Below are 12,055 nucleotides of genomic sequence, written 5' to 3'. Positions count from 1 at the left end.
TCACTAATTCCCCAATTCCTACCAAGAACTCTTTTTACCATTTAATTTCTATTTTTGTTACTTTAATTGCTTTCCATTTAACCATTTTAATTTCTTGCATCTTATAATAAAAAAATCCCAAATCCCCTCATAGCCAATAATTGAGCGCTTAATTTCAACTCCTAAGGAAGACGACCCGGGAGTCTAAATACTCTCGGTTATTTTGTATTGATTTGTGACATTCTTTTTAATTAAAATTTGATTTGAGCATTACTCGTCGGTTTGAAACTATACTTGCAACGAAGTTATTTCCTCTAACCGAGAAGAAAAATTCTAAGCCAATGGTTTTGTCCTTTCAATGGGTTATATGTATACATGTGTGTGACAAGTAACGTGGATGAAATATATATGTGATGTATGATAAGTATGATGGAATTAATGTGTATATATGTGATGTGTATTGAATTTGTTGATGATGAGTTGAATATGGAAGTTTACAATATAGGTGGTTGGAGTATTGATGAGTAGGAGACTAGTATTTGGTGGTATATGTGAATGTTGAGATTGATTTTGGTTATGAGTAGTTTGGTTTGTTTTGAGGATTTTGGAAAGTTTGAGGTTTTAAGTTTTTTGGCAAAAACTGAATTTTGACCAAATTCGGCGAGCCATAACTTAGCTTCTGGAATCCCAAATCTTATTAAACTTGTTTTGAATGAAAATTGGATTCCTAAAGTTTATGACGTTCAAAGAACGGACTGAAAATAATTTTTAACAAAAAATTATGCACGTTTGAATTTTGGTGTAAAAAACTTATTTCTGCAGCTTAACAACTCTTTGGGCAAAATTGGATGCATGCGTACGCGGACATGTCGTGCGTACGCAAAAATGTCATTTTTACAGGCTCACGTACGCGGCATGTAGCACGCGACACGAGCCACTCTGCTGTTTTGAACACCCGCGTACGCGGAGCGGTTCTCACGTACGCGAAACTGCCAGAATCTGCAAAAGTTGCATTTTTGAATTTTTAACCTTTCCTCTAACTTTTTAAACCTCTGTAAACCCTGCTTAAGGTCCGATAGCTAGTTTTTAGACTTTGGAATAAGAGAAAACCTATTAAGGGAGAATTTTGAAGTGGATACTTGAATTAATAAGGTGTTGATAATGTTGAATGAGGTATGATTGATGATGATGATTATTATTATTATTGATGATTGAGATCTAAAGAATCTAAATGGCATATGCATTATATTATCTAAAACACGAGTTTTCCTAGGTAGATGTAGTAGCTTGCCACCACTCACTCCAGCTTGAGACATAAGATATGACTCGACACTTTAACTCTCCAGATTATCCCAATAAGATGAATAATGAATGATTTATTATATACATATGCATAGACTCTTAGGGATGCGCACACGTAGAGACTGTCTAGGGTTCGCTACCGAATATGTCGGTTTTGGCTGGATAATTAACAGATAAGACTCATTAGTCATAGGGCAGATATGCATCATATACACTTATATGCTTTGTTTGAGTGTACATTTGTCTTGGATTACCTATGTGCTTAAATGTGATTAACTTTTACTTGTCTACATGTTGTATCTGCTATCCATATTTATGTTTTCCTTGTTTAATTTGTTTGTGTTTGTTCTGAGAGATCCCTCAGGTCGTGGAGGAGAGTTGAGGGTTGTTTCGTTGGTGATTTGGAGGTTTGCAAAGAATGAGATATGAAGTGTTAGCCTAGGATTTCTATATAGAGTTACCTATTTCTAGTTAGTGAGAACTCTAGGTTTTGTTTATGGGTTGTTGGAGTTTAGGAATGCCTCTAGTTTCCTGGAGCCTTATATCTTGACTATTTAGGTACTGTTACCATACTGAGAACTCTCGGTTCTCATTCTATACATATTCTGTTATTTTTCATATGCAAGACGTGAGACACCTCACTAAGCGTGCTGGAGACTCTTTGTAAGCGAAGATTTGGCAATTTGGGAACCTTATATAATGTATCTAGATAAACATATGTATTTATATTCTCCACTTTGTATAGACTTATATTTTGTCCCTCTTAGAGGTTGACTTGGAGAAACATAATTTAGATTTTGTCTTTTGGTAAACTTTTGAGTTGTATATATGTATATATATACTCTGGTCGGTCTTTGCTTCGCAGGTCGAGTTAAGAGCTTGCTACTTGTATCTTTTTGGAACTCCATATAACTATACTTTATCCTTTCTGTACACTGTTATCTATCTCTTCTGTGCTTAACCGTTTTGAGTGTGATGCGACTTTCAAGTTCTGTTTTGTTCCATTTTTCTTCAAGGCTCCTAGTCACCTATTCTTCATATATATATTACTTTTAGAGGTTGTAATACCTCACCACCTCTAATTTACGAACTTAAGCATAAAGCTCTGTGTGGTAGGGTGTTACATTAGTAGTTGATCTTGCACGGCAGATGTGTGTTTATGGGATTACCATGTCACCATGTTATTGCTTGCTGTGCTAACCAACGCCTCAATTGGCAGGTGTATGTCAGGGATATATATCAGATGTCAGAGATTCGCAAGGTCTACAGAGTGGAGTTTGTCCCGTTGGGCGACACAGAGACATGGCCTGATTATTCGGAACCAACGATGGTCGCGAATCCTGCCTTGAGAGAAACGTTAAAAGGTTGTCCCAAATTAACTCGCTATCTGAATGAAATGGACCCACGGAAAATGAGTGGTCTTTGGGTATGTTGTCTTTGCGGGAGGCAGGGTCATAGTCGTAGCAGATGTTCTCAACATGCTGGACCGAGTGCGGTTGGTGGCAGTGGTGGTTTGTAGGTCTTTTTTCGTCGTTATATTTGAATTCTAAATTTCTAAGTTCATGTATTTTTAAATTAATATATTTGAATTCTGAATTTCTAAGTTCATGTTTTAAATTATTATATTTGAATATATCTGATAACTTCCTGAATTAATGTATTAGAAAGATTACAGTTACAATTACAACTAAATTCGAGTAAACAAAAGATTAATACAACCGTACGGTACATGAACTAAATTCGACTATACAGAAGATTTTTCAAAAAAAAAAATAGAAGATCAACTTACTTCTTTTTGGACATCCACCTCATCCCCTTGTTCGCTAACTTATTATTACTTGATGGAGTAAACCTATTTGGTGCATAGACCTCTATTCATAGGTTATACTAATAACCCCAACCAACTGCTTTTCCCTCTACCGTACATGACCCACCTGCCTCTGCCGGAGTAGACAAATCAGGGATGTACTCGTCAACAACCTCCTGCGTCAACACATTCAAGCCAAGACCGCTTGCGTGCTCGAAACATCGGTTGGCACATTCAGACGACCTCGATCGATCTCAAGATGTGAACCGATGCAACCACTCGCTCGACTATCAGGTGTGGTGTTGTGATGGCTTTGACAAGACGACCATTGAGCGATGCTCGGTGTGGTTGAGACGGTTGCCGCGATGGCTCGGATGCGATGAGATCCAAATCAAGACCAGCACTACCAATAATCCATTGACGAAGAAGGTGGTACCCAGCAAACCAAAGATGTGACACCTAATGTATCGCTGAACAGATTCTCAAGTGTCTAAAGGTTGTGTGAAACTGATATGGTGAACACAGGACAACTTTATTTAACTTTTGGAGGAACTACTCGCAACGGATTTGCTGTCGAAAATCGCTAGGTTGTAGGTGACCAAGAAGTCATGACTATATCAGTCCAACAGGTCACAACCGCTCCGTCAATCAGGCCATACATATGTGCCACGTCTTCGAGTGTCACTGTAACTTCACCCACCAGCAATGTGAAGGTGTGAGTCTCCAACCTCCACCTTGCTGCAAGAGTAGCTAGCAATGTGTTGGTCAAAGAATCTTTGAAAAGTTACAGAATCTTTAGAAAGAAGCAAACGAATCTCTAATAAAGCTGGTGTAACACGCGACATCCGTGTTGGAAAAGCTGCTCCCACTGCATACATCACGCTAGGGGTGTCAAAAATCCCCAAGAGGCGGGGATCCCGCAGGGACCGCCCCGAATGGGGCCCCAATGGTGGGAAATTTTCTCCGTGGGGATAGGGATGGGGAGCAAAATTCTCCCGAGACAGGCGTGGGGACCCGAGCAGGGATCCCCGCCCCATCCCCGATAATTCTCCGAATATTTGAAATTTTTTAAATAACCTTACTTTATTTCTAACATAGGGATTTTTTAGTAATTTCACCAATTAAAAAAACCCTAACCCTATTATTCAGTCTTTCCTACTCACTGTTTTGTTTGCTGTGCCATCTACTCTCTATTCCCAGTTCCAACTCTCTTCCATCTCCACTTTGTTCAAACTCCAAAACTCCCACAGCACCATACGTTGTTCTCTCCCACAGCCCCAACTCTCTCCAGTTTCTACTTGATGTTAAAGACTATATCTTATTGTTTTTTTTTAGAATGGAAATTGTATTTTAAGATTTTATTTTATGGACTATAATTTACTATGTTGTATTTGTGGACTTATAATCTTGGACAAGATATGTTTGTGTGTTTGTAATAGTATTTTCTAGTTTGTTTTTTTATTTTTTTTATATTTTTTACTATAATTTTCATATAAATGTTAAACATAAGGGAATGGGGAATGGGGAATGGGGCCCCGCGGGAAATATAGGAAACGCAGGAAATTGAGATGGGGACAATTATCCCCCCACGGCGAAAATCGGGGCGGGGATGGGGATTAATTCTGGGGGCAGAAATGGGGAGCAGGGAGGCATTCCTCGCCAACGCCCGGCCCCATTGACATCCCTACATCACGCTACTTACATATTAACAGGGACTTGCCAAATGTCTCACTTCCATGCAAAACCTGGTTTGAGTTACAGCAACACATTATCTATGTATTGCTAAACAAAAATGTTGCTTTTTCATATTGTGACAATCCACCATTATGGAATATAATTGTATAATACACCATTAATGTTGATAAAAAAAAATAATTTCTGCACATCAGGTAAAATTTCAATTCAAAATTACTTAGATTTATTTGAAAAACTTCAAAAGTTATTTTTTTTACCTTTGATTTATAAAAAATAATAGTATTAATATTTGATATAATTTTTAAAATTAAATTATAAATTTTTAAGAAACTATTTAAATGTTTATAAAAAAATTAAAAAAATAATTTTTTTATAATAATTTTTTTAATTACATTTCTTTTAAAATAAATACTTTAAAAATAAAAAATCAAATACAAAATATTTTTTTATAAATTATTTTTAATATAAATATTTATTATTTAAGCTATTTTTAAAAAAAAAAAATTAATTAAACGGTTTACCACCTTAATATGAAATAAAAAACTTATAATGGCGATAATCAAATTACAAAGTAGGAGAGTGAGTTATACGGTTATACCCTAAGTCAGTCCCATCGAGGCCGGTGACTGTTTTGTTGAATCATCTTCGTCTCCCCTCTCACCCGAGCTTGTGCTTGCAATTCTCATCAATCCTTCATTCATCTCTCATATTCATACTAAGCACAATGTCAAATCGCTACGATCATGGCACGCAAGACATTAATACCAACAATAACAAACCTTCCGTCAGGAATCACAAGAAATTCGCCCCCAAAACTCCCAATTCCAATCCAAACCCAAACCCTACCCTCTCATCCTCACTCAGAGGCAGAGGGGCCACACAACATAACCCAAACCCTACTGACCCTGCCGCTGGCAATTTCGTCCGCTACCTCCCTCAAGACGAGGCCGTCGCAGCTGGCCTCGGCGCCGACGATGGTGGATTGGACCCCCTAGAGTCCCAGAGAGTCGTTGATCTTCTCAATCGAGAGTTGTCTCGCTTACTCAAGTTGAAACCCAGGGAGTTCTGGAAGCAAGGTGCTTAATATGAAGTCTATCTGTTAAGCGTTAATAATTGCTAATTTATCTCTGGAACTGTAACCGTTACTAATTTGTCTATTGTTATATTGTATATATGTGTTTGCAGTGGCTAGTGATACTTCTCTGCATGAGTTTCTTGATAGCTTTCTGCAATTTAAGAGCAGATGGTATGATTTCCCTCATCGCGGGGCCAAAGGTATCGTCGCCGGAGTTATTGTTGGAGAGCTTGATTTGTGTCGACGGGTTTTCATGGTATTGTATCGAATGTAAGTTGACAATGAGTTTGGAATTGGAATGTGATTTCAGTTCCAGCTATCTTCCTTTCATCTATATGTGGTCCTTAGGTGAGTTTTTGATGTATATGTCTTGCAGTTCTTCTAATAAGGATCCTGGTGCTCGAGCTGCTGATGCCCTCACTTTGAGAGATCATCAAGGTGGGTTTTGTACGATTTATGGACAATGGAATGCAATATGCTTTAGCTTACAGCGAATGGTTTTCTATTTGACTCACCAATGCATGGTTTTGTTGCGTTTGTTACTTATTACTAGCTAGTACTAGTACATCTCATAATGGTTTTTTGTATTGTTGATTTTCAAAGTTTTTGTCTGTTTTGTATTTTTGCAATCAGGTTTGGTATGCAAGTATCACAATGCTTTACTTTGCATGGGCATTTGTTTATACTTCGTTATATTCTGAAATTTGAACTTACGTTAGAACTAATGTTTACATTAGGAACCGTTGTCTGATGATACTTGTTGGTTATGTCTTAACTCTTAAATGTGAAGGTGGTAATTATTTCTTAAAAATGTCTATGCGCATGCTGCTTATTTTATCAATCATTTCTGCATTTAATAGTATATCACATATTTACCAATGAATTGTTTCATAGAATTATTATATTTGTGGATTTATGTTGGGGCACAGGTACCTGGCCTCATACTTTGTATTGTCTGGATTTGGATTTGCTGTTGTTCACTAATCTTGCATGTAGTTCTTTTGCAGGAGAAGAAGTTGCTTGAATTGCCAAAGTTGTTTGATATATGTGCTATATATGGTCATGAAAATGAAGAAATGACAAGATTGCTGGTAATAGTTTTTAATCATTAGTGGATGAATGATTATTTTGTTTAGATGCAATTTCTTATATAAAGAACTTTGTTGTGGTGACTACATTAGTTTTAACTTGCCTCTTTTATCCTTTCCTCTCTCATGTATTGTAGGTCAGAAATGCTTTGAATGCTCAGCCTTGGATCCATAATGATCTGACCACAGTAATATCCCATTTTCTAGGGATTGTTAGCACAATGCATGAGCGTTGCAGCTCCTTATTGGAGGTATTCTCATATTTTGACAAATTGTCATTGGGTTATAACTGTGATTTGCCAATTACTGTCTTCTCATTCTTGTTAGTACTTAGTATGTTGTCTTTATGTAAACTGGTTGGAGTTATTTGACCATATATGACTCCTGATCATTTCCCCGTGCATTCCTTTTGAACATCCTGGTTAGCTGATGTCCCTGATGATCGTCTTTATCACGTTTCCATAAATTATTATTTATTTTAAAGGTATTAATGCATGTGTGTCTTTTTGAAAACAAACATTTATGATTGATTCATTCGTGATAGAATGTTGATGGCCATGGCATTATGAAGAAATAAGTAACAAACTTGCTTTTTGGGGATTGTATGCAGGTGTTATTTTCTTCTGGAAATCCTGATCACCATAATGCTACTTTTCTTCAAGCTGATCTTTTGGAGGTGAATTGCGATACTTCTTGCTCATTGAAAATGAGTCCCAACACGATTTCCACTGATGGGATGATAAAGCAGATATGGAAAGCTTAAAATAAGTGTAAAATTTTGATGCCCAATTTGTCACAATGTAGTATATTGATGTCATCTGTCTTTGTGATAGGTGATGGATTTTTTGAATGATGCTATTGTATCGATGGATGCTTTTGTTTGTTCATACAAACCAGCAGTTATATTCTTCTCTTGCCCTATTGAAACAAGGTATCTTTTACATTAAGATTTGAAACTTTTGGTGCTCTATAAATGCTTAAAGACGAATTTTTTCCCCGATAAATAATACCCATCATGCATAATGTTTGGTCTATCACTTGTTAAAGATTTATGTTGAATTAATTTATCAAAATTTCAGAATAGAACCTAAGATTAACATTCACAATTGAAATTTTCCTCTAGAAAATTTTAATATTTTTCTTGTCTGCTGCTGTAGCTATGGAAATGAGGAACTGCTGAGCTTCCTTGCCAGATTGCATGATTCACTAATTCCATCCTTGCAAAAGGGATTCCATATCATTTTTTCTGATAGACAAGATGAAACAGTAGCTAATATAGTAGTAAGTTTGAAGATGTTAAGAATGAGATTATTGAAGTTTGGGTGGCAATTGTTGAGCTCTTGTTATCTAAGTGAAGAAGTGTTTGGAGATGGCAATCCTCTCCCAGCTGCCACAAAGATGTTTCCTGCCAATGTGGAGGACCCACTCATTAGAGCAGATATTCTGGTTCAAACATTTAGAGAAATCAATTCGGTATCATTACAGCTTCAGGAAAGCCATCAGAAGCAAACATTTCTTCAAGATCTTGAGAGGAGTTTCAATATATTAAGCAGAATGGAGAGATTAAAGGATAATGGTAATTATCTTTTACTTAAATAGGTGTAGTTCACCTGCATTTGTATGTAGAAATTGTACATAACTTATTGGGGCTGGTATGGATTTCAGTAGATAACTAGATCTACTAAACATTTTTAGAAGGACTACTTTGTTGCCTTCTCTATGTCAAGTCTCAAGATATTCTATTATAAATTAATAATGGTTTATATAGCTTAGCATATGATTGTTCTTTATGTTTGTCTAATCTAGTTACTCTCATTCAGGATGGATACTCATCGATGACGAACAGCTTCAATATTTATATGGGATTTTTGGTTCTCCAAAAGATATACTTAAGGAGCCAGATTCTACAAGAACCCCAGTGCCAAATCAAACATTGCAGATGGATGAAGATGCTGCAATTGTGGAGTCAAAAATAAGTCAAATTAGGGACCTCTTTCCTGATTATGGTAAAGGGTTTTTGACTGCATGTCTTGAGGTGTATGACCAGAATCCAGAAGAGGTTATTCAAAGAATTTTAGAAGGAACCCTTCATGAAGATCTGAAACACTTGGACCCGACACTAGAGACGTTGCCAACAGGCAAGCCCACCACTGTGGGTGGGAAAGATAAAGGAAAAGGTAAACTAGTTGATTCTTCATCTACAGAAGTTGTCAGTGTCAAGCAACAGACAGGGGGGCAATTGATGTCATCCTCAGCTCCTGTAGGAAAATTTGTGAGGAAATCGAAGGATGATGAACCTGGTATTGGTATTCTGGATAAAAAGGATGACAAAAATACATCAAAAACTGCTGCTATGGTTTTACAATATGAATATGACGATGAATATGATGACTCTTTTGATGACTTGGGTCTAAGTGTAGCAGACTCTGGAGTAGAGGAAAATGAGACACTGGCTGATCAAGTCAGTGCAAAATCGGGTAAATCATGGACGACAGAGATGGGAAACTCAGCCCAAAATGCGCCTCATTCAAAATGGGGCTCCAGGAAAAAACCACAGTACTATGTCAAGGATGGTAAGAATTATAGCTATAAAGTGGCAGGTGCAGTGGCGGTGGCAAATTCTGATGAAGCTTCACTAGTCAACCAAGCTCAGACAGAACTAATACATGGTCTTGGACGTGGTGGCAACTTTCCTCTTGGCGCAGTAAAGAAGCTGACAGAAGCCTATAAGGAGGATGATGATCAGTCTCGTGTTTCTGAAACAGAGGGAAGACGAATGTTGGGCAAACCTGGAAGCAGAGAAAGGAAGGGAGGGGGAAAACAAAATGAGGTTCCACCACAGCAGCAACAGCAACAGCAGGATAAACAATCTGATGTCCTGGAGGCCGAAGGGCAAGGACAAAGAGGGAGAGGTAGAGGCAGAGGGAGGGGAGGAGGAGGAGGAGGAAGAAGCAATCATTACAGGAAGGATCGAGCCATGAAGAAGCATTTCTCTGGAGTAGGTGGTTTTTAGGTGTACATATATAATCGTCGTCATGCGTTTCTTCCTTCCAACCTGAATTTTTTGCAGCGGTGAAGTTGATGAGGGTTAGTTAATAGATATTTGTGCATAACCCCTCGTCAATTCATGTTTCATAGATCTGATGCCTTGTCAAATCATGTATGTATTGCTTTCGAGGAGGGGTTAGACTTTTGTTAAAGTGTGTGATTTATTCGTGTTTTCTGTTTAGTTAGTCTCTTACGGACCATACAGTATAAAGAATAGGATAATGTCCTAAAGGTTAATTCCGGTAACAAAATTTTCCAGGATGTTCAATTCTCTGCATGTACTATGGTCTTCAGCCTTCACCCCTTGTTAGTAGGGACTCGGGCATTTGAATTCTCATGAATGAATTTCAGGCATACCAAAAATTCGGTAATTTTCCATAATATTCTAAGTGGTTTCAATTTTACAAAGAATATCTTTTCCTTCTTACTATGGATGGCAATGTAGTGACGAGGGATAGGTGGTTCAATATTTACACTTGCCTTAAATCTTAACTACTTGTCCTATTAATTTAGGTATTTTATTTATTGTTTTAAATTCATAGGCGAGGATATTTTACCGATTTGTTCCATCATATTCCGAATGTAATATTTTGTCTTTTTTTTACATTTTTTTTGTTTGAAATATAATCTATGATATGAAAAATAAAATATTAAATATTAAGTGTTAAATATTATGTAAATTTCAAATATAATTAAAGTAATCATATTATAAATTCCAAAAAATAAAAAAAATGTAAATTTATCAAATTAAATTCGTCAAATTCGTTAATCTATTTCAAACGTTCATTTATGTATGTTCAGAACAAAAATTACTATTCATATTCGTCTCATACCCAAATAATTATCAGATCATCGACAACATTCACACATAAATTTCAGGATAATTTACGTTGATAAAACAAATAGAGTTTAAAATTATGCATATGTCTTAAATCAAAATTAGTTATATATCTTATCTTGAACACTTTTATATAAATCAACTCAAATTGACTCGATTTACTACTTGTACAACATATACATAGTAAAACGAATTAAGTTAATTTGATTTACTACTTGTACTAATTATTTATTTATTCTTCATTAACTTTAAAACATAAATATTAACAAGAAAATACTCTTTATTTGAATTCAAATAAAATATAAAAAATTAAAACAAATAAGAATAAAAATTCAACTTTTGTGTTTTAGCTCAAATTTAAAAAAGTCTACATTTTTACAAACTTATTAATTAAAAACGGAATAATAAGCTATTTCTAAAAATTTATTAAAAATCATTATTTGACTCATTATCATCTAAATTCTAAAGAATCATTACGGGACTTTTGATATTAAAACAATATTATAAAATATAGCATTCTAAGATCGTATAGAAGTTAAAACTTGGATTCCAGAATCAGAAGTAACAAATAATTATACAATATAAAAAGACTAACTATATTTTACAATATGTAAATTAAGAAATAATTAAAATATTATATAAATTAAATTATCATTTAATTTGTGAAATTAAGTATAAAACTTACGCTTTGATGACATTATTTTTAACTCAAACTTAGATTTTTGAGAGTATAACGACATCAAAACGTAAATTCTACACTTAATTTAAATTAATTTAATTTGATTTATTATATCTATGTTGTACTAGTAGTGAATCAAATTTGATTCGATTTATATAAAAATATTTACGACAGAACATATAACGAATTTTAGTTTAGGACATCTACATAATTTTAAACTCCATTTATTTTATCTAAGTGAATTACTCTAAATTTCATAAAAAAAAGTAAAGTATAAATATTTTTAGATGGATTATAATAATAATATTTTAGTATTTTATTAATATTTAATTATGAACTAAAATATTTTGTCTTTTTTAATTTTTATAATATATTATAGCTGATTTTTCTTGTATTAATAATCAATAATAAATATTATTCATATATATATATATATATATATATATAGGTTGGACCAGGGGCGAAGCTAGGTGGTGGGAAAGGGGGGCGATGGCCCCCCCTAATTTTAATTTTTTACATGTAAATTATATGTAAATTTTAGTTT

General features: G+C 35.1%; 1 protein-coding gene across 2 annotated transcripts; it reads left to right on the top strand.

Annotated features, from left to right (window-relative positions):
* The first annotated feature begins 5,359 nt into the window (after nucleotides 1-5,359).
* LOC130944694 (uncharacterized) lies at nucleotides 5,360-10,399 on the top strand. Of its 2 annotated transcripts, XM_057873155.1 has the most exons (9): nucleotides 5,360-5,859; nucleotides 5,969-6,128; nucleotides 6,235-6,296; nucleotides 6,855-6,949; nucleotides 7,084-7,197; nucleotides 7,557-7,622; nucleotides 7,780-7,877; nucleotides 8,104-8,522; nucleotides 8,767-10,398. In XM_057873155.1, exons 1-9 carry the CDS (start codon nucleotides 5,508-5,510, stop codon nucleotides 9,957-9,959), a joined length of 2,559 nt encoding a protein of 852 aa, XP_057729138.1. In that variant the 5' UTR covers nucleotides 5,360-5,507; the 3' UTR covers nucleotides 9,960-10,398. The 2 variants fall into 2 exon arrangements, with proteins under 2 accessions (XP_057729138.1, XP_057729139.1); XM_057873156.1 differs by lacking the exon at nucleotides 5,360-5,859 and having other exon boundaries at nucleotides 5,969-6,114; nucleotides 8,767-10,399.
* Nucleotides 10,400-12,055: the final 1,656 nt, after the last annotated feature.

Source organism: Arachis stenosperma, chromosome 8, assembly GCF_014773155.1.
Source record: "Arachis stenosperma cultivar V10309 chromosome 8, arast.V10309.gnm1.PFL2, whole genome shotgun sequence".
Classification (NCBI taxonomy): domain Eukaryota; kingdom Viridiplantae; phylum Streptophyta; class Magnoliopsida; order Fabales; family Fabaceae; genus Arachis; species Arachis stenosperma.
This window is presented reverse-complemented; position numbering and strand designations above follow the sequence as displayed.